The sequence below is a fragment of the Mus caroli genome, unplaced genomic scaffold (genome assembly GCF_978045245.1).
Source record: "Mus caroli unplaced genomic scaffold, Mus_caroli_1 scaffold_12, whole genome shotgun sequence".
Classification (NCBI taxonomy): domain Eukaryota; kingdom Metazoa; phylum Chordata; class Mammalia; order Rodentia; family Muridae; genus Mus; species Mus caroli.
In genome coordinates this window covers 27173904-27195629 of record NW_028227267.1, presented here as the reverse complement: position 1 = coordinate 27195629, position 21726 = coordinate 27173904, and the positions used below count along the sequence as shown (strand labels likewise).

At 48.9% G+C, this 21726-nt stretch overlaps 1 protein-coding gene across 1 annotated transcript in view; it reads right to left on the bottom strand.

Moving 5' to 3' along the window:
- Positions 1-3762: 3762 nt before the first annotated feature.
- Positions 3763-21726, bottom strand: part of LOC110309561 (synaptotagmin-15) — a 26642-nt gene continuing 8678 nt past the window's right edge. Inside the window, exons 2-9 of the mRNA XM_085829014.1 lie at positions 12167-12386; positions 11143-11370; positions 10500-10642; positions 9199-9494; positions 7167-7337; positions 6093-6213; positions 5046-5225; positions 3763-4173 (exon numbers count right to left, since the gene is read on the bottom strand). Of these exons, the coding sequence (XP_085685140.1) occupies positions 4031-4173; positions 5046-5225; positions 6093-6213; positions 7167-7337; positions 9199-9494; positions 10500-10642; positions 11143-11370; positions 12167-12386 (1502 nt within the window). The 3' untranslated portion in view covers positions 3763-4030. The remainder of the gene's footprint in view (positions 4174-5045; positions 5226-6092; positions 6214-7166; positions 7338-9198; positions 9495-10499; positions 10643-11142; positions 11371-12166; positions 12387-21726) is intronic.

The window sequence follows — 21726 nt, the reverse complement described above, 5'->3', positions numbered from 1 at the left end:
CTGCTGTCTTGTAGATTAGAATTGTTTTCTTTGTTTTCTTGACTTTGGGGAAAGCAGAATACTGATGTTATATTCTTATGATGACCAGTAGTTGCTCGCCCTAAAGAATTCTGCCCTCTAAACTCCTTTATGAAAGTTAATTACATCAGTTGATAATTAAGTTTAATACTGCCCCAGTATAACCCGATTGTTATTTTTTTTTTTGCAAGCTGTCAGGAACAGCAGTTTGGAGTATTGGGCTTCACTGTAGAGCTCAAGGTGGGTGGTGAAGGCTGCCAGTGGTAGACACTGCTCCATGGGCCATGTTCTTAGAAACCAGGGTTTTACTGGCTTCGCAATCCCTATTGCACTGTCTGCTTAAAAGCAGCTTTATGAACATACAGAAAACCTGCTTCTTTTTGTTTAAGATGACTACTAATGGCTTCTCTGCCAAAAATGTATGAATCTAAATTTCAAGGGTTTGAAGGAAAAATGTTTCTATGATGAGGATTCGAACCCCGCCCTCCCCTTCTTTCTAATAGGGACTCATTATGTAGTCTGGCTTTAAAGCTGAAACTCTTCTGCCTCAGCCTTGTGCATGATGGGATTATAAGGGGTGTGTCACTATGCCAGCATGGGGATTTGGATTTTGATGATCTCTTTAAAATCCATATTGATGGAGCTGAAGCGATGGCTCATAGTAGTTAGGAACGCTTGCTGCTCTTCGGGAGGATCTGGGTTCAGTTCCCAGCACCCACATTAGGTAACTCCATTCCTAGGAGCTCTGGTGCCCTCTTTTGGCCTTCTTGGGCACCTGCATACATATGGTACACACACAGACAAGCAGCCACCCACACATACACAGAAGTTTAAAGTTTTTAACTTAAAAATTATTATAATAGCCGTTTTTTATTATTTCATGATTTTTAAAAAAAGATTTATTTATTTTAAAGAGTTATTGTATATACAGTGTTCTGCCTGAATGTACGCCTGCAGGCCAGAAGAGGACACCAGATCTCATTACTTGATGGCTGAGCCACCATGTGGTTGCTGGGAATTGAACTTAGGACCTCTGGAAAAACAGCCAGTGCTCTTAGCCTTTGAGCCATCTCTCTAGCCCTATTTCATTTTAAAAAGTATCTTCTTCAGAAAATAAAAGCCTATCTAAAAAGAATATATGGTTTTAAATTAATTTTTTATAGTTAATTGCCCTCACAGCTAATATTTCTTAGAGTTGGTATTTTATAGGTTTGATTACTATCTTTAAGATGCTTTATCAAGTTTATAGCAGGATGTTCTTTCAGAGATTTGTATAGTAATTATAAAGCTGATTTCCAGTTCACACATGGGTTGTCTTTGTACTATGCGGATGTGCACAGAGCTATATTCTGAAGCCCCACAGTGGATCTATGATGCGGGTCAAAAGAAACAGACAAAATCCTTGTGTTTCACAGAGCTTCAATTATTTTTTTTTACAATTAAGATCACACATACAGTAAACATCAAAGATGTTTAGAAAAATATTTTTCCTGTGCATTATGAAAATTCAAAATTTAAAACTAGAATGTAAATAAACTCTTAAGCAGGACATGGTGGTGCATGCCTTTAATTTCAACTTGGGAAGCAGATGTAGGTGGATCTCTTATGAGGTTGGAGCCAGCCTGGTCTACATAGTGAGCCCCAGGCCAGCCAAGGATTTAAATCGAAGGCGCTGTCTCAAACAGGCAAGCAAACAAATAACAGCAGCAACAACGAAAAACTCAAACCTCTCTTTTTTTTTAAATTAATTAATTTATTTACTTTATATCTGACTATACTTTTCTCCTTTCCTCTCTTCCCAGTCCCCTCCGCCCACTCCCTTCCCACTCACTCCTCCTCAGTGTCTCTTCAGAAAAGGGGAGGTTTCCCACGGAAGCCTGGCATATCAAGTTGTAGTAGGACTGCGTGCATCCTCTCCTGTTGAGGCCAGACAAGACAGCCCAGTAGGAGGAAAGGGACCAAAAGGCAGGCAACAGAGTCAGAGACAGCACCTGCCCTTGCTGTCCACTTAAGGACCCAGCTACACAGCTGTACCATATCATATGTGCCTTAGGCCAGACCCATGCAGGCTTTCTGGTTGGTAGTTCACCCTCTGTGAGCCCTTATGGGCCCAACTTAGTTGATTCTGTAAGTTTTCTTGTCATGCCCTTGACCCCTCTGTCTCCTACAAATCCCCAAACCCTCTTATTAAAAGTAAAACAAGTGGCCGGGCGGTGGTGACACATGCCTTTAATCCCAGCACTTGGGATGCAGAGGCAGGTGGATTTCTGAGTTCGAGGCCAGCCTGGTCTACAAAGTGAGTTCCAGGACAGCCAGGGCTACACAGAGAAACCCTGTCTCAAAAAAAAAAAAAAAAAAAAAAAGTAAAACAAGTGGATAAACATATCATGCTAACGGATTGAAAGTTGAATAACCGACATTTGTCAGAGGGTTCTCATATTAGTATGTGTTAAATAAAATTGGATCAAATTGTATACTTTTCTGAGAAACTGATCACCTTATTCTAAGATATTCTGTGGGACTGTAAAATTTTCTGCTAGAGTCACAGGATCTGAGACAGCCCCTGCGAGCTCACACTGGCCCACGAAAACCTGCATGTCTCTTTGCCATTCTAAGTCTATACATGTCCCTACAATATGTCTGTTCCCTCTGTCATTCCTCAGAGCAATCAGCCTGCTGATTTCTTGCCATTACAGTTTCTCAGAGGCCTGTCAGATGTACCAGTCTGCCAACTTTCGCTGGTCATCCGGGGAAGACCACTGCAAATCACGGGTCTCACGCTGGAGTATGGGTGTGGTGGCATCCATGGTCTCCAGGTTCCAGATGAAATACTGTAGTTCTGTTTTCAGCTGCCTGCCCTGCAGGTACAAGGATCTCCGTGTGTGTGTGTGTGTGTGTGTGTGTGTGTGTGTGAAGCTATTGGAAGCCACTGCAGTGTGAGTCACCCTGAAAGTATGTACGTGAAGCGAGAGAGAAAGAAACAAACAAGATGGTGTGTCCTTGTGGACCAGTCAGGCAGAACTGGTATTTGCGTACTGATAGACATCAGAAGTGGACCTAAAGAGCACAGATAACGCTCCCGTCACTTCACTGAAGATGACAAGAGAGACACAGGCAGACAGTTCAGCTTTAGGTACAGTGCATGGACTCGTCTGCCTGTCTGCAGCTTAGGGTACAGACACACAGAGAAATAACAGGCACGGTGGCTGCTCACTAGATCAACTAATGGGCATTTGATGACAGCGACTTTGATTCTGGGGACCACTGACCTAATGAAGTTTATACCTCTTGCCACAGTCATCGGTTTTGTGCACAATACCATGGTTCCATGGATTCACCTGTCCAAAGTAAGAGTTAGGAACTGAATGCCCAAATTCTGGTAACCAGGTAACCATGAAACCCAGCAAGAGATCACCTGAAGTGGGGCAAGCGGTGTGGCATCCCCAGGAGGATGGCTGTGCTCATGATGTCATGCAAATTTGGCTGCATTGTGTTATATGGCTCCAGGGAATAGCTACACTGGCAAGCTGTGCCGACCACCTCGACCACCTCGTTGACCTCCTGGTATGTGGTTGGGCTGCTCAACAGGTCTCTCTCTCCCTGTTGTGGCCCACAGTTCACTCTGCTGGGTGGAAGACAGAGAACGCCCAGCTTGGAAAACAGTGCAGCAGTGGACTCAACCCACCACCAGCTTTCCAAGGTGGCGGGACTTAGCTGGTGCTGTGCTCCCATTCACGTGCAGCTGTGCTCCACCAAACAGAGTATCAGTTCTCAACCTCTGAGATCCTGTTTGAGGTCACAACCTTGATGATCAGGAGCCCTGCAGATCCGGAGGGGTTAGGTGGGTTGGGAGAGGCTCCCGGCCAGATACTGGCTGAAACTGGGTTGTATCCCTTTTCCTTCCTGCACACGAACACTCATGAGCTCAGGCTAGCCCCACAGTGCACTGAATGTTAGAGGGGATGTCCACAGTGTGGTGTGGTGTCGCACATCCTGATGGGGACACAATGGCTCAGGGCTCCGTGGGGCGGCAGAGTGCATGCCAGCGCTTCACCAGCTCCTTCGGCTTTCGAAGCATCTCCCCCCAGTGTTCCAGCTCTTTGCCACGGGTGTACATGTACGGGCCCACTACCACGCGGCCCAGGGGGGAGCTCTCTGCAGGGGAGGGAAAGCTTTGTCACGTCCTTAAATACAGAAGCTGTACTCTCATCCTAAGGTCTGCACTGACTTTTGTTTCCCATCCCCTGCTCTCTGGGAGGAAGTAGCAAGCCCCTCCTCCCTGAGCCTGAGCCTGAGCCACAGCCACCCAGCACTGTTTCCTCCCCCTGGGACCTTAGAGAAGAAGATGAGGTGAGAGCTTGCATTGCAGCCCTGTCCCTCACTGCCCTGACCCCTGGCCCAGGTCACATTAAACCCAGACATGTTGAATTGCTATGGGAGAAAGCATTTTTGTAGGAGGAAGGCCTCTTCCATTGCTTCCTTGCACACCGGGCAAGAGCATGAAGCAGTAATGTCCACCCATCATCTACCACTGGGGAGAAGGTCCCAAATCCAGCCCAGGAACAGCCATGGCCCAGTGGCTTTGCTTCGTAGTTAGTGATGGTGGATTCTAGTGGATGGGTCGTGCAGGACCACTGGCAAGGATAACCCATCCAGGACCTTGACTGGCCATCTCGGAAGGCATGATGAAAGGCAGAGAACACAGTACTCACGACAGGAAACCAATTGCCTGACATCTTTGACAATTCACCCAGAACGAGGAAGAAACAACTACCCTTGAGCCTCTTTCTAGGGTACTACAGACAAAGTCCAATTGGACTAAGGCTGGCCACGAGCCCCAGGCTACCTATCGGCAAGCTCTGTGGCCACGGGCAAGTGTCTCAGCCTCTCTGAGAGCTAGTTTCTTTAATTAGAAGCAGGGACAACTCCATTTGAGGGTAGCCATTGAGTGCTGCCTACAACTGAGTGGCCCCTGCTACCCATTGCCCCAACACCATGTCCCCTGCTTCCCATTCCCCAGGCCTTACTGTTCCCTTCTGTGGTCTGCAGCACCACCAGGCTAAGGCTGGCGGTGTCCAGCTCATTGGTGTCAACCTTGAAGCTGAAGGTTTCATTGTACACAGGGTTGATGGAGCCCAGTACAGCCGAAGTCCTCTTGCACTTGACGAATTTGTTGTGATTCATCAGAGACACCTTGACAGACACGCCTGTGGAGCAGTGCACATACACTAGTGGGCAGGAGAAGTGGGCACAAGCCCAGCTCCTAAAGTGGGATCTCTGGCTAGGAGGCACGTGCCCCCTCTGAATCACCAGATCCCCATCACTTTCTGGTCCCTGCTGCCCAGGCTGGCGGATGTGGCTGGAGCAAACAATGTGATGTTTTATGACCCACAGAAACCTGGCTTCCTTTTCCTTCCTCTGGCACTGGAGGCTCTCATGCTCAGCTGGCCCAGTTTACTGGAACCTGGCACCATAGCCCAGCCTCCCTGCTGGGAAGGCATTGCCTGTTGGGAACTCAGGCTTTGGACCTTCTCAAACCCCTGCTCATCCTGAAGCTGAGGGCTTCAGGGTGGGGTACAGATGAGCTCAGATGCTCTGAACTCCAGCAGCTAGCAGGCTGGGCATCATCAAGTGAGCAGGCTTAGTGCCTGGTTCCAGTTTTCTGGAAGGCCAGGAAGCAGAGCACTATTAGAGTACCAGTCCCCCCAAGGAGTAGGAGCCTTTCCTTAGGCATGGGGAAGCATGGGGCTGAACCTGCAGACACTGGAACCATTCAGCAAAGGGACAGGCCAGGTAGGCAAGGCAGTTTGAAGAACCAAGACACTGCACTGAGGAACAAGAGGGACAGGGCAAGGTCTCCGGTCAAGGCAGAGCCCTTGGCAGCTACTGTTGCCTTAGAAAAGGCTTTTGATACCAAAGGTATCCGCAGAGGGAGGACAGAGCAGAGGAGGTGCTGGGTGCTTGCTCTTAGGCACGTGAAGCACAATTTGGATGCCTGGTATGGAGGTCAGACTCTGCCTAGCCCTGGCTAGGCTCACTAGGAGGAACCTTCTTTAGGATCAGGGGTGACTCACTGACAACACTTCTGTCCTCCTGGAGCTGGAGACCCTTGGCCCGGAGCACGACCACAGTCAGGCGGCTCAGGTAGTCGTTGTAGCTGAGGCAGAACTGGATATCACCAAACTCAGAGGGGGGCTAGGGAGGCAGAGACAGAAGGGCTTACTCCTGTCACTCTGGCCAGAAGAGGACTTTGGGTACTTTCCTCTATCACTCTCTGCCTCTGTCACTTATTGCCTTGAGACATGGTCTCTTAGGGAACCGGAAGTCCTCTGTGTTAGGCTGGCTGGCCAGCAAGCTCCCAGACTCCATCCGTGCCCAGTGACAGGGTTATAAGACTGCATGCCAGACTTTCATATGGTGCTAGAGATGTGAATTCAGGTTCTCTTTTTTCCAGCGAGTACTCTTACCCACTGTGCCATTTCTCTACTTCTGCCCAAAGTTAGTTAAAATACTGTATAAAGTTATATCTGCACATTGCGATTAATGTGCATATAATGTACATTGAATTGGACTTTAGTCCCCTCCCCAAGATAGCTCATTATGTATATGTAAATATTGCAAAATTTAAAAAAAAATCTAAGATCTGAAACCTTCCCAGTCCTAAGCATTCTGGGTAAGAGATCCCTAACCTGTAGTAATGGACCAGAGCCTAATCTCTGGATTTTAAAGCCTGGCTGGGCTCACATGGGTCCTCCCTGAGGAATTGGAAAGGAGAGATAAACATTTCCCTGGACCTAGGCATTCCCATTTGCTGTGTCCCCTTTCACAGCCTTCTGACCTGTGTGAGAATCCAAATGTGCATGTCTTTGTGAGATAGAGGCTCACTTCCATAGCCCAAGCTGGCTTCCAATTTGTGATACAGGCTAGAGGCTCAGCAGGTTAAACCTGACTAAGCTCAGTCTCCAAGGGCTGTGTGGTGGAAGGAGAATTAGTCCTGCAAGCTGTCCTCTAATCCTTCCTTACAAGTCTGACACGGCACCCCACCCCAAGGGAAGGTGCTGGCCAGGCGGTGCCAGGGGACCCTGTGCATATCTTGGTTACCCACAGTATGCCGATACCAAGTGCTATGTGTCTGGCGACCATCTCACCTCCAGGTTCTTAGCTTCCAGGTCTCTCCAGATGATACGGTGGTGGTCCCCTGCCAGAGTCTCATTCTTCAATGGGAATAGCACCTGTCCCAGGAGCTGGTGCTTCCTCTGCTTGTTTACATGGTACACGGAGAACTTCAGCACTCTCTGGGTGACACTTTGGCTGGATACCTAAGGAAGGAGAGGACCCAGGCCAGGGTCAGGTCTGGGAGTAGGGGCCAGGTGGAAAATATAACATGTTGGATACAGGATATACATCCAAACCTTCCTTGGGGAAGCCTCTCAGCAGCAAGGCCCCATCATGGGGCAGTGCATACCTAGGCTTGGGCCTCATCATACAGTGTTTTGAGAGGACTTGTACCCATTGCTGCCTGGGGCTCCTTGGTACCCTAGTAACCAGGATCTGCCCTTGCAACGTGTTTACTTGCAGAAAAGGTGTGCCAGAAATCATGACCCGGTTTTGTGGAGATGGGCTCTCTTTTCTCAGAGCTGTGGCCTTCACAACTGTGCGATGGGGGTCATGATTCTTCTTGTCTCGATGGTAAAGCCCCAATCTCTGTGTCCGGCCTACAGCAGATGGCCAAGCAGTACTGATCGGCCTCTTCAGATCCGTCTTCCCAGAGCACGGAGGCCAGGCTCACGTTGGGGCGTGCTAACTGGTCACACTTCAGATAATAAGAGACAGAGTGCTTATCCCTGAACGGAACATCCTTTTCAGCCCTCGCCCCATCCGAGGCTCATGAGACATCTCAGAGAAATGGAGGACTGTAAGAACCTGTGCAGGGTGACTGCCTTGGATTCCAGGACTTGGGAGGCAGAAGCAGTAGGATCTCTGTGAGTTCAAGAGAGACACAAACATGGACTGTGCTGTGGGTATTTGGATGGGGAGGTACTTGGAGCAGCAACGGGGAGAATCTGATCAGGTTTTATTGGAAGCACATATATGAAATTCTCAAGAATAACGAAAAATTAATACTAAAAAGTTAATATTAAAATACCCTATGGCAAGGGCCTAGCATCAAGCTGTAACAAAAAAGAAGGAGAAGGAGAGGGAGGAGGAGGGAGAGGAGGAGAAGGAGGAAGAGGAGAAGGGAAGGAAGAAAGAAAAAAAAAGAAAGAAGGAAAGAAAGAGAAAAAAATCAAATTTGAATAAATAATTAAGACAATCCCTTAAAACAAAACAGAAAAACAAGCAAACAAACAAACAAGAAAGCCTTTGGGTGTGAGAGCCTGGGGAACTGATAAGAGCAGGGCAGGTACCCTCTGTAGGTCTCCCAGCGCTCGCTCCTGCAGGAGGGCCTCCTCTGGCTGGGCCACACGTCTTCCCAGCTCTCAGCCTCCTGCAGAAGGCCTGAACCATACTCCAGCCCCCTGTGATCACATGCTTCTGGAAGTGGACTGGCCTCTCCTCCCCTTGGGCCATTGTGTTGCACAGCTCTTGAGAACGTTTGTCCAAGACCTCTTGGCAGGTCCTTCTAAGAGGTCCAGACACCTGCTGTGGTTCCCAGGCTGCTGTAAGCACGGGGCACAGGCTTCCTACCCAACCTTAGACTCAGGGTATGGCAAAGGCACCAAAGGCTGCAGCCATGGCTCCTGTCCTTGACAGGTCCACCAGGACAAGCAGTTTCTGCCCCAACTCAAATAGGCCTGAGGGTCTTCCTTGGATGACCTTGCCTATAAGGCCCAGGGCATTGGGTCACTTGAGACCAGAGCTCCTGAGACCAGAGCCTAGCATTGAGTAGACATTTCAAAATGTGCTTTCACTTTTTTCTTTCTCCAAGGCAGCCAGGACAGGAGGAACCCAGTGTCTGACCACCTATCTCTAAGCCTCATTAATAAACAAGACAAACCAAACCCCTCATCACCAGGGGCTACCTCCGGAAGATCCTGCTCCTGCCTCTGAGTGAGCCGAGCTGGAGGCTCAAGTGTCTTGGAGGGCTGGAAAGCTCTTACTGTAGGAAGCCAGCTTATCCTGCACAATGCTCCCTCCCAGGGAGCCCAAGGGCACTGGATACCACTGCTCCAGAAGTACCTGGAAGATGAAGTTCTCATCAAACTGTGGGTTACAAATTTTGTGTTTGGTCTTGGACTGGAGGAAGCGCCGTTCATCAGGCAGCAGGTGGAGCTTCACCAAGGTGCTGCAGGTCTCAGAGGGGACTTGCAGTTGCCGGGCCTTAATCAGGCCCACCAGCAGCCTCTCAGACTCCTGCTGGTACTCCACGGAGAACCACAGCCGGCCCAGGCAGCCATCAGGGAAGCCTGTCTCACTCGTGTCCTCTGGGGACTTGTACAGCTCCGGGTTGATGCTCCCCATCTCACATGCATCTCCTACAACAGAAGGGGAGGGAGGTCTGGCGGGCCAGAGAAAGACAGGGACACTGGGGACAGTGGCCAGCTCTTGGTGCACCCACAGCATTGCCAGGCAGCTCATTATATGTCAGAGCCATTCTACCTGTCCCTGATTGTCCCCACAATCTTGGAGATCAGGGCGTGTTTCCTGATGAATCATCCCCTGCACTTGGCCGGGCTCCTCTCTACAGTGTCTAGGGAAGGATAAAGAGTGCCGAAATGTTGCCTTTCTTCTTAGAGCTCTTTTTTTTTTTTTAAGATTTATTTATTTTTGTTGCCTTTCTTCTTACTCTTCAACTTCAAATGGATACTGGCATGCACCCGGGAGATCTTCAGAGGAAAGAGGTGACTGCTAAGCTCTGTGATCACTCTCTATCCTTCTGCCCTCTCAGTTGACCAATCAATCCATCAGCCTGGGGCAGGACCTAGTCCAGTTCTGTTCCAGGGCATGCACGGGTTCCAATTCTATACTGAACCCTTTACATTTTTTGTTTTATTTCTTTTTTCTTTTTTTTTTTTGTGAGTATGTGTGTGTATGGGCATGCACATGATATCATGGTTGTGTGTGTGTGTGTTTGTGTGTCAGAGGATAACCCTGTGGAGCCCATTCTTGAACTTCACTTTACATGGGATTCTGGGGATCACATGTAAGCAGTCAAGTTTATGTGGCATGTGCTTTTTACCCGCAAAGCCCTCTCATGGGCTCCTATGTCAAATTCCTGCTACCTCTGTATCCTTGGGCAAAGTACTGATGATGCCCAGCTTCAGTTACAAATGAGGTCGTGGTTCCCTCCCCTTCAGAGGGAGGAACACAGTTAAGTCTAACTCCACAACAGCATATGAGTATGGAGTGAAGCAGGCACTTGGTGAACAAAGTACCAGAAACATGTGGTAACTCTGGTATCCTTGGGCTGGCCACAGGAGTGGAAGCAGATGGTCAGATCTAGCCAGATCAGCCCCTGCCTGAGTCCTGGGAGGACTTACCAGGTTTGGCACTGGAGGTGCAGGCCATGTGCTCTGGGACAGCGCAGGGGTCCTGTGGGGCCACAGCCCAATCACCACCTTGTAGGGGCACCCAGTCTCGACCTTGGTGAGAAGGGGGTACCACAAATGGTACACTTGGTAGCCTGTCCAAAAGAAGGGAAACCACATGTAGATGGCAAATGAGTTATGTGACCCCAATGCTCAGCCAAGTGGCTGAGTGCCAGAGGCTGGAGAAAGAAAAGCCAGGGAGAGCCAAGAGCATCTCTTCTGGGGCTATATTAGGACACACACACACACACACACACACACACACACACACAGAGTGTCTGTCTACCCATAATAGTGTGATGTGGGAATTAGAGCATAGCCTGACAGCAGTCTGTCTGGCTTATAATAATTCCTAGTTGTGGTATCTGGGCTTGGTTTTTTATATCCTCAGAATCAGTTTTGCCAGCAGGAAAATGGGGTTACAGCGCCTGCCTCCAGCTTGTTGTGAGGTTTCTGGGGTTTCTTGGCATAGTTTCCAGCATGCTGACAGCCTGAGAGAGGCACCCCACAACAAAACTTTGCTTTGCCACCTTGTCCCGTCCCACCAGCAAAAATTTGAGCAAAGCCTTAGAGAAAGAAAGGCCCAGAACCTTACCTGCCAGGTGGGGTCCCAGAATACTGGTAGAGCCTGTCCTCTTTTCTGCTGAAGTAAGAGATGGTGGCCGGGTCTGACGTCTCTGGCAGTTCCTCATAGGTGAAGGTGGTGCAAAACCTCCTCCACAGACAGCAGCTCACTCCGATCAGCAGAAGGAGCCCCCCAATGATGCCTCCTATCAGGAAGGCCAGCTGCTCTGAGGCAGAGACCACCAGTGCAGGCTGTGAGCTGGGTGAGGAAAGCTACCCACCAACTCACACAGCTCTGTCCTTGGGAGTGAGCAGAGTTAGACAGTGCCCCATCCCAGGAACGGCATATAAGTAAGATGTTTGCTGGTCTCAGCCCAAAAGATTTCCCTTGGGAACAGTTGGCCCTGCACTTGGTGGCCACTGTGCTCCAGAGTAGAAAGCAAACCTTCCCAGGGTTCCTGTTAGGGTTTGGATGTGAGCTTGGGTGTGGGTGCCATGCACTTAAGTCCAGGAAGGAATTGCTGCCCCGTGGCTTGGCAGAGCTCAGTTTTGGGGGTTGGTGGTGGTGGTGAGACCTGGAATCAGATGGGAGTCCCCACATGCTCTAAGATCTGTAGTCAGTGTCCAGTCAGTCTCTCCCCTCCCCGCCGCCCCTGCCCTCTATCAAGGGAACCCATGTTTTGGGTGGGAGGTGGCAGGTAGTGAAGCCTATTGTAACAGGTTAGGCAGATTTTAAAAAAAATGGAGAGAGACCTAAGGATCCTTGGACTCCCACATTTTCAGGGACTCTGGAGGCTATGCCTGGAGCTACCAACAAAGCTTAGAGGCTTGGTCTCACTTGCAGAGACCGGCGGGTGTGGGTTTTCCCAAGTTCAGGAGTCTAGATAGATGCTTGAGAAGGTGGGACCCATACACATAACGGTGACTGTCTGAGAAGAGCTAGCTACACCTTTTACTCCATTTCCGAGGTTGGCATGGTCGAGACAAGTACTTGAACTGTTGGCAGAGAGTAGACTCCGCGCCATAAGACAGGGGTAGGAGGTGAGGTCACTTACCTGCCATCGGGTAGCTCCTGGGCAGTGCTTGGCTCCTGTGCTCTAAGACTCAGGCTGCTGCTTGGACAGCGCGGCGGGGTAACCCGGCAAGGCGGGCGCCGAGTCTCCAGAAAGTGAAGGCTGCTGCAGGGTGGCCGGGAGGCAGGGCTCCAGCGCCCCAGGTCACAGCGACGCCCCGCCCTGGTGCTGGCCCTGGCCCGGGAGGGGCTCGGAGGCGCTGCTGCAAGTCCGGAAAGCGGGAGGGGTAGGTCCTAGGGGCCCTTGCCAGAGGCGGGAGCAGCTTTCTGCGGCCCCTGCCAGGTACGGAGTCACTCCCATCACTGAGGGTAGAGCAGAGCCTTCTTCACCAGCGACTGACAGTGGACTCCGCATCTGGTACCTCACACATGGTGGCCCTGGCATGCGCCGAGCCTGCGGCCAGGGTCCTCCTCTGATTTCCTTCAAGAGCTGAGTTGCACCTCCTTCTAGACCCCAACCAGGTTTGGCTCCGGGAGGCCTTTCCAATCCCAGGCTGGGGTTCCTGAGCCTTCCTGGGCACAGATCTACCCGTCTAGTTGTCCCAGCAGCTGTGTGGAGCTCAGGTTCCACAAGGCCAGATGTCCAGGTTTCCAACCCGATCTGTCACTCACAACTTCTTGTCCAAGCCGTTCTCACCGAGGTTAGCACTAACACCTCAAGAGCCTTCAAGCATCAGAGGCTCTCACCACCATGACAGTCTTAGCGGTGACTTAAAAAGTGTGTAAGGGATGGCAGCTACTAAGGTGACAGTCTGACCCAGGTGATCATTAACTGGGTCTTCTCTATATACGGTTGTCATGGTGATTTTTATCTGGCTGTTTTGATGATGAGAGGCTTCCCCTAGGGGCTCTGCAGGGATCTCCAGGGATTCCTTCCTGTGAATTCACACCCTCAGCGAGCACCCTTTCTCCACTCCTGTAGAACTTCCCTAGGAAGGTTCAACTCTTAGGCCCAGTGGCATCTGTAAGAGGGGAGCCTAAGGAAATGGGGAAGGGATGGTCCGTCTTGTGTTTTACAATCATAGACGTAACACCCAAAGATGAAACTTTACTGCTGGGTGTCCAGAGGTGCTGGTGTGGTGTCTGCCAAAGGGTGGAAGGCCACATAGGTAGGTGGGTTGGTGGGAAGGCTCTACTGAGGCAAGGCAGAATGAGTTGTGAACTTTTATCTACTGGGGACAGAGGTCCCAGAGCTGCAGTCTGCTGTCCCTAATTAGTGACCATACTACTTCATTCTGGAACCTCTCCTAGTATACTGGACCTCCAGGTCGAGACCACCACGAAGGCACACCTCAGCCTCTGACCTTGGCACTGCTGTCATTGCAGCAGTAGGAACTAACACACACGGATGTCTAAGGCACAGCTGGGAGGAAAGGTGAGGGGCTTGGAGAAGCCTCAGCATCTCCTTAATCATTCTGAGCCCTGGACTCTCCTGACCCTCTCCAATCTCACTGTGTTGCCAGGACAGTTGCTGAGAGAAAGGGGAGTAGAAAGGCCAGGGTGGAATTAAGTTTAACAGTTACAGTTCACTCGGCTTTGCTCTATCATCCTAGGTGACTGCTGTGTTCAACATAGAGCCTTCTTTGAGCGATGCCAATGTTCACTTAAGAGATCAGGCATAAAACCACAAGGCTGGATGGATTGCAAAAACTCTTAAACTGAGGAGTTTTTTTTTTTTTAAATTCTTTTTGACCAAGAGTCAGTGATCAAAATTAACTACATTCCCCATCCACCACTCATACTAGACCTGCTAGACATCCCTCCCATGCCATTCACGCCCATAGATGCTCGGCTTCCATTACTGTAGTAGCTGCTGCTCACTGCTCCTTGGCTGCCTATGCAATGTTTGATTGAAAATCACTGGCGTTTTCCTGTAAAACTTGGTCATATCTGTTCATGCTGCTCTGGCCACCATATCCACCTCCATAACCACCACTCAGCTGCTGGCTGGCTGGGCCACCATAACTGGACTGGTTTGACAAGCCCATGCCTTCCATCATTGGGCTACCATAAGCACCACCACTTGCTCCTGCTGTAGAATTCAAGAAGAGTTCTACATAGCTGTGTTGCATATTTGCTTTATCTTTTGACATAGCTGCAACAGCATCTTCATAGGTTGCAAACTCGACATCTGCTTCACCAGTTACTCTGGTGCTGGCTGATTTTTATATCAGCTTGACACAGGCTAGAGAAATCAGAGAGGAGGGAACCTCAACTGAGAAGATGCCCCCAGAAGACTGGGCTGTAGGCAAGCCTGTGGATCATCTTCTTAATTAGTGCTTGATGAAGACCATGTGAATCAGTCCGTCCTGGGATGGTGGTCCTGGGTCTAGAAGAAAGCAGGCTGAGCGAGCCACGAGGAGTCAGCTAGTAGGCAGCGCTCCTCCATGGCCTCTGCATCGGCTCCTGCCTCTTGGCTCCTTCCCTGTGTGGACTCCTGTCTTCACTGCTTTGGATGATGACCTAGTCTATGGAACTGTTTGTGGAATAAACCCTTTCCTCCCCAAGTTGCTTTTGGTCATGGCGTTTCATCACAACAGTAATCCTGACTAAGACAGGTGTGTGGACAACTTTGGGACAGTCATTGGGTTGATCATAGATAGCATCTATGCATCCCTTGGACTTGAGGCAGGGGTGGTTCACATTCTTCTTCCCGCTACCTGGACCTTTTGGTGTGTCCCAGGGGTGGCTTCAGGCATCCAGAAAGGCCCGTATGTGCCCTTCCTGGTAACCCTGTCCATAACGAGGCATGATACTCTATTTGTATTTGCCGCCTTCACTACTGGGTCTGAATTGCACTGGGTTTAAATCTGGGTATTGAATAGAGACTGGTATGGCCCTAGCCCCATGTTCTGCCTTCCCAGTGCAACCCTCTTCCTCTTTGGCCTCCTCTTTGGCCACCAACATCCAAGCTAGTGTTTTCCTCTGTTTATTTTCATCATCTCCAGAACCCTGTTCCAGGCCTCGATCACTAACAAACAGTACTGCAGGGGCTTTCTCTGGGTGCCTCCCATTTGATCAAGTATCTCTCCTACCTCATCCCTTTCAAGCTCTTTCCATCCCTTTGCCTCTTAGTGTCTGGCCTGATGCAGATACTCTCAAGGATCTGCCAACACACTGGCTTCTTTTCAGTATACCCAAAATACTCAACCCCCTCCCACCTGCCTCGAACAGGCTCCTCCTGCTGGATGAACCTCTGGCACCTTCTTCACGAAGCAGGTCATCATTGGCTCCTTGTTCTCCCGTAGTTCTTGCAGCTGCCATGATGACTAAGGGATTCCACCTCTGTGGCTGTCATCTGTCCTACCCTCTCCAGCAGATTAGCTCCTTCGTGGAGGCCGAGCTCTGTCTTATTCAGCTCTATGCCTCTCGGGCCAAGGCTGTGATGACCGTGGCCTGTGTCAACACTGGCCACGTATCACATGCACTTGAAACTCCTCAGGAGCCCCTCATCCCGGGCACCAGCTGCTGGGACTCATGCTCACGCTTTGAGCTCTTCTGTAAGCATCTTCCACATCTGGCCAGCTCACGTAGCTTGGGACTTTTCTCACTAGAAGAAAGGCAGAAGGAAGCTCATTCTTTTTTGTGGCTCAAAGTGCTCTGGGCATTGTGATTCAGGCCCACTTTATAACATCCCACTGAACTTCATATCAGCCTTGAGGATCAGAGCCAGGCTTTCAGATGAGGAAACTAAAGAGGCATCATGGGGGCTGGAGAGATGGCGCAATGGTTAAGAGCATTGGCTGCTCTTCCAGAGGTCCTGAGTTCAATTCCCAGCAACCACATGGTGGCTCACAGCCATCTGTAATGGGATCTGATGCCCTCTTCTGGTGTGTCTGAAGACAATGACACTGTACTCACATAAAATAAATAAATCTTAAAAAAAAGAAAAAAGAAAAGAAAAAGAGGCATTGTTGCTCTTCTAGAAGGCAGTGGAACTAGATCCCTTACTTGGATGGGTCCATGGATCCACATAAGTCCCCAGGAGACGTGTTGCTCGGTGTTGCCCATGAACTAGGCCAGAGTCAAGGGTACTATGGAGTTTCCCCTCTGTACCGTGAGTGCTCCGAGACCAGGCTGGCTTAGGGCCAACTTCACATAATGGAAGTGCCTCCCAGGACTGGGAGCAGCCATAGTCCCATTTCCTGTTTTCAGATCTGGCTGATAGCTGGGTCTCTGGTGTTGGAAAACCTGGAAACAACAGCAGACATAGTTTTTTCCTTCCATAGTCAAAAGGAAATTGGCAAGTGCATTTCCAAGGAGATTTGCTCGAAGTCCAAGAGTTTCAAGGTCTTCAAATGCCTGCTGGTGATAAATAATTCAGTGTGGTAGATGATTCATGAGAAAGGCCACTTTCAATTAACCTTAAGAATCAGTCCCCATCTAAGGAAGTGTCGCTTCTCATCACATAGGAACAGAGAAGCCAGGGCAGGATAAAGGCCACACTGAGAGACATGGACAAGACTGTGCCTCATATCTGTGTGAACGTCTCCCTGGTTGGCTGAGGTCCTTATTAATGAGAGCCCCCCCCCCTCCAAGTATTATTCTGTTCCCACCTTCAGCTACAATTCTAGTTTCCTTCCTTCCTTCCTTCCTTCCTTCCTTCCTTCCTTCCTTCCTTCCTTCCTTCCTTCTTTCCTTCCTTCCTTCCAAGCAGGATTTGTCTGTTTAGCTTTGGCTGTCCTGGAACTTGCTCTGTAGACCAGGCTGGCCTTGAACTCACAGAGATCCACCTACCTCTGCCTCCTGAGTGTTAGGATTAAAGACATGTGTGCTGCTGCCTGGCTAGACTTAGTTTCTTACAGTCCTATTATAGTTCGGCTCATATACTTATCTCAAAGGCATACATGTTGAGAGTTGGTCCCCAGCCTGTGGTACTACTATAAGGTGGTGGACTCTTCAGCGTGTGGGGCCTAGTGAAAGGACAATAGCCATTGGGGGTGTGCCTTTAAAGGGGACCTTGAAAATCATGAGAGAAAAGACCAGTTCCACAGTTTTAGAGCTGACTTTGAAGCAAGCTTTAAACCAGGACAATGGGCTCTGGCCAGGTCTACATCTCTGGGTTCCCAGAAAATGGCCACCAGTCACATTTTGCAAAGGCTTAAAATTGCAAAATCACAGGGCCACTCTATTTCTCATCAGGTCAATCAGGGGCAAGCATATATCCTGATGCATTTCCTGCAAATTAGGTGCCATTCTGCCCCATCCCCATATCCTCACCATAGTTGTGGGGCTTTGCACGGGACCTAGCCATGGCTGATCTATGTGTTTCATTGGTCACAGAGCTAGTGACACAGTCTAGGGTTTTAACTGGGTTCATTTCTCTGCCAAAGAATTAAAAGGCAGGAAAAGTCTGGAGTGCAACAGGTGGCATGGAGAGCTCTCCCACACTGCAGACAGCAGCGGGCAGAATCAGCATCTGAGAAAGGCATTTTTATCTGGGGGAGGAAGAATACACGCATGAGCAGACACACAGCAATAAAGACACTCTGCAAAGCAAAGTGGGGACTCAAAAAGCCCCCAAATCCAGCGTCTTCTCAGGCTGGGGTTCTTAAAGTTTCTGAAGAATTTTCTTCCCCTAATTTGGGGTTGGTCAGTCTGAAAAAAGACAGTGTGGTTGACAGGCCCACAACTGTTGTGTAACATGTCTTGGTCCAGTCCATCAGCAGGGGTCTGCTGGTGGGAGGAAAATCCCACAAGGCCCATGTCTTAAGCTTTTGTCTTGAGTCAGGAGGGTGAGCAAGAAGACAGCCATCTTAGAAATTTGCCCCTTTTATTACCCAGCCCCTCTCCCTGTCTGTTTGTTCACTGAAGAGTCAGCCTAAACTCCCAGCGCCTCAGTATGTTTAGAGATGGGTCCGTGACCTCTAATGGGATAATGACAACCCTGGAAATGTCTGTGGCTTCTGCTGAAGAAGAGATGCTTCATTTTGAATTAGGGTAGTTGAGCTGAAGGAGATGTCTGGGCTAATGGAAACCCGCCATGGAGGACTAGGTAAGGCAGAGTTGGTACAGGAGCGTGAGGCAGAAGTGCAGGTCCAAGAGGTCTGCAACCCTATAGGTGGAACAACAGTAGGAACTAACCAGTACCCCCAGAGCTCGTGACTCTAGCTGCATATGTAGCAGAAGATGGCCTAGTCGGCCATCACTGGGAAGAGAGGCCCCTTAGTCTAGCAAAGTTTATATGCCCCAGTACAGGGGAATGCCAGGGCCAAGAAGTAGGAGTGGGTGGGTAGGGGAGCAGGGCTGGGGGAGGGTATAGAGAACTTTTGGGATAGCATTTGAAATGTAAATAAAGAAAATATCTAATAAAAAATGGAGGCAGGGGAAAAAAAGACGTGCAGGTGGAGAAAGAGATCCAGGATGCTGTTGGAACCCCACCTGTGCTGTGCTGTGCTGCAGCTGCCTCTCTCTGGAGGTCTGTTTCTGTTCCAGAAATCATCCTTAGCTAGAACAAGGCCATTTCTGCTTCTAGTGCTGTAACAGTCACGGGGTACAGCAATCTTCTCCCCACTGATCTGTGGTTACATTTTCTGAGATTTTAGGTATAGGTTAACTATGTTTTGAAAAATTTTTTTTAAAGATTTATTTATTTTATGTATATGAGTATACTATAGCTCATTTTCAGACTGTAGCTGTCTTCAGACACACCAGAAGAGGGCATCTGATCCCATTACAGGTGGTTGGGAGTCACCCTGTGGTTTCTGGGACTTGAACTCAGGACCTCTGGAAGAGCATTCAGTGCTCTTAACTGCTAAGCCATCTCTCCATCCCTAAAAATATTATATAGTATATTATCCTTCTGTTGCTGTGATAAAATGTTATGACTAAGACAATATGTGGAAGAAAGAGTCAATTTAGGCTTACAGTGCCAGAGGGATAGGAGTCCAACGTGGCGGGGCAGAGGCGGGGCAGCAAGCAGCAGGGAGGGCAGCAGGCACAGGAAGCAGAGAGTAAACCAGAATTAGGGAGAGGACATATACTCTCAAAGCCCACCCCCAGTGACATAATTTCTCCAGCAAAACTGTATCCCCTAAACCTCTCCAAATAGCACCCCCAATTGGTTATTCAAATGTCAGAGCCTGTGGAGGTCAGTTCTCATCCAAACCACCACAAATAGACAACCCAGGAACAAGCTGCTCATAACATTTTCAGATATGGGAATGTTGTGAACATCAGTCCATTCCTTCCTACCTGAGACTTAAATCAACTCCATGCTTCAATGTATCCATCTCTATGCTGCTCCCCAACTAGTCACAGTAGCACTCTTGTTTATCAGGTCAACTGTTGCAGTCTGGCTCTGCCTGTGTTCAAGTAGCATTTACATTGGAGCCTAGCACTATTAAATCATGTCTGTATCATTTGCCTCATTTTATCGCATCACATGGGCATTGTAAATTCTCATAGCATCACAAAAGAAGGGTAATTATAATATAGATCGATAGAGAGACCACATTCACAAAATTTTTATTATGTGTTCTACTATATTGTTCGTTACTGCTGTTAATCTCTTATTGTGCCAAACATAAACTTAGACTATTCCAGGTAGGGATGGATAAGAAAAAGCATAGCACATGTAGATCAGATGCACAGCACATGAAGGGTTTGACACTACTGTGCTTTCAGGAACCCACTGGGAATGTGGCAATGTGTCCTTATGGATGAAGAGAATCTGCTGTAGTGTTTAGGTAGCAAAACAGAGGGTGATTGGGATTTGCAGGTAACTTTTATTTTACAGTGGGGAAGCAAGTGGCTGAGGTGAGAGGCAGCTGGGAAGGACCTAGTCTCCGTCTGCCAGCAGCTAGCTGTTCCAGGTGCTCTCTTGACCACTGTGCTGCGTTGAGTAAAAAATATCCCACATAGGCTCAACTATTTAAACACTTGGTCCTCAATTGGTGGCACTGTTTGGCAAATTTTGGGATCTCTAGGGGTGTGGCCTTAGTGGAGGGAGCACACTTTATTTAAAAAGAGACTTTACATAATATTATCAATGATTATTGGGAATTTTACATCATTTACCCTGATCACACTCACTTCTCAGTTCCACCAGGTCTACACTCCAACCCTTGTGATCTCCTTCTGAAGAAGAAGAAGAGGAAGAGGAGGAGGGAGAGGAGGAGGAGGAGAAGGACGAAGAGGAGGAGGAAGAAGGAGGAGAAAAAGGAGGAGAAAGAAAGAAGGAAAGAAAGAAAGAAGGAAGGAAAGAAGGAAAAGGAAAGAAAGAGAGAGAGAGAGAGAGAGAGAGAGAGAGAGAGAAAGAGAGAAAGAAAGTCATCCAATTTGTGTTACCCCTATACTCACCAAAGCATAATTAAACTTGCCCTAGGCCAAGGATGTCAACACAGCCTCTGGGCAACATGGGCCATAGACACCAATATAGTCTCCAGTGGCAGCCTGGCTCATGGACACCAACATGGGCTCATGCAACAGCATAGACTACAAACATCCACATGGCCTTTGGCACCAGTGTGGGCCACTGGCATCAACATGACTCCTGTCTGCAGCAGGACCACAGACCCCAACATGGTCCTTGATGGCAGCAGAGACCATGGACATCCATCCACATGGCCTCAGGTGGCTGCAGAGGCCACCCAGGAAACACATCTTGAGTTTTATCTCTCATTGTTTTTGGCCAGACCACTCACAACTCTGCTAGATTTAGGGGAGACCAGGAAAATGAGCGACTGATCTTTTTTGTCTTAAAGTCAGGAGCTGGTCAAGGGAAAAAGGACTCTGGAAATGGCTATGTGCTATTGCTGGTTTTTAAAATTTTCCATATAAAGAAAATAACATAAGAAAATCAAGACTTCAAAAGTTTAGGTGCTCCTACACTCTCCGAAAAAAACCCTAGGAATTTCTAAGCCCAGATTTATAGCAGGTGTGGTGAGGCCTAGAGGTCTTTCTATTGCACCATGAATCATCTGTACATTAAAGATTAAACACGAACAAACTTCAAGCATAGCAAAAATTAACAATAAGGAATGAGTTTGGATGGAACAAAAAAAACTAACAAATAGATATGGGTGCGTTGTTCTTCCCAACGAGCAAGCCGATGAGATTGTTAGTCCAGAGCACTACAGCCGTTTAAGTGTTTTATCAAAGCCTCAGGCTCCCTCATCTCTTTCCCTCAGGTTTTAGCTTCTGATTTTGCTGCTAGTTTTATGTCAGTTTGACAGAGCTACAGTCGTCTGGGAGGAGGTGTCTTAAATAGGGATTCCACTGCGAGAAAGAGACACCATGACCAAGGCAACATCTTTTAAAGGACAACATTTAATTGGGGCTGGCTTACAGGTTCTGAGGTTCAGTCCATTATCATCATAGTGAGAAGCATGGCAGCATGCAGGCAGACACGGTGCTAGAGGAGCTGAGAGTTCTACATCTTGTTCCAAAGGCAAACAGGAGAAGACTGGCTCCCAGGCAGCTCAGAGAAGGGTCTCAATGTCCACCCTCACAGTGACATACTTCCTTCAACAAGGCCACACCTACTCCAACAAGGCCACACCTATTCTAACAAGGCCACACCTACTCCAACAAGGCCACACC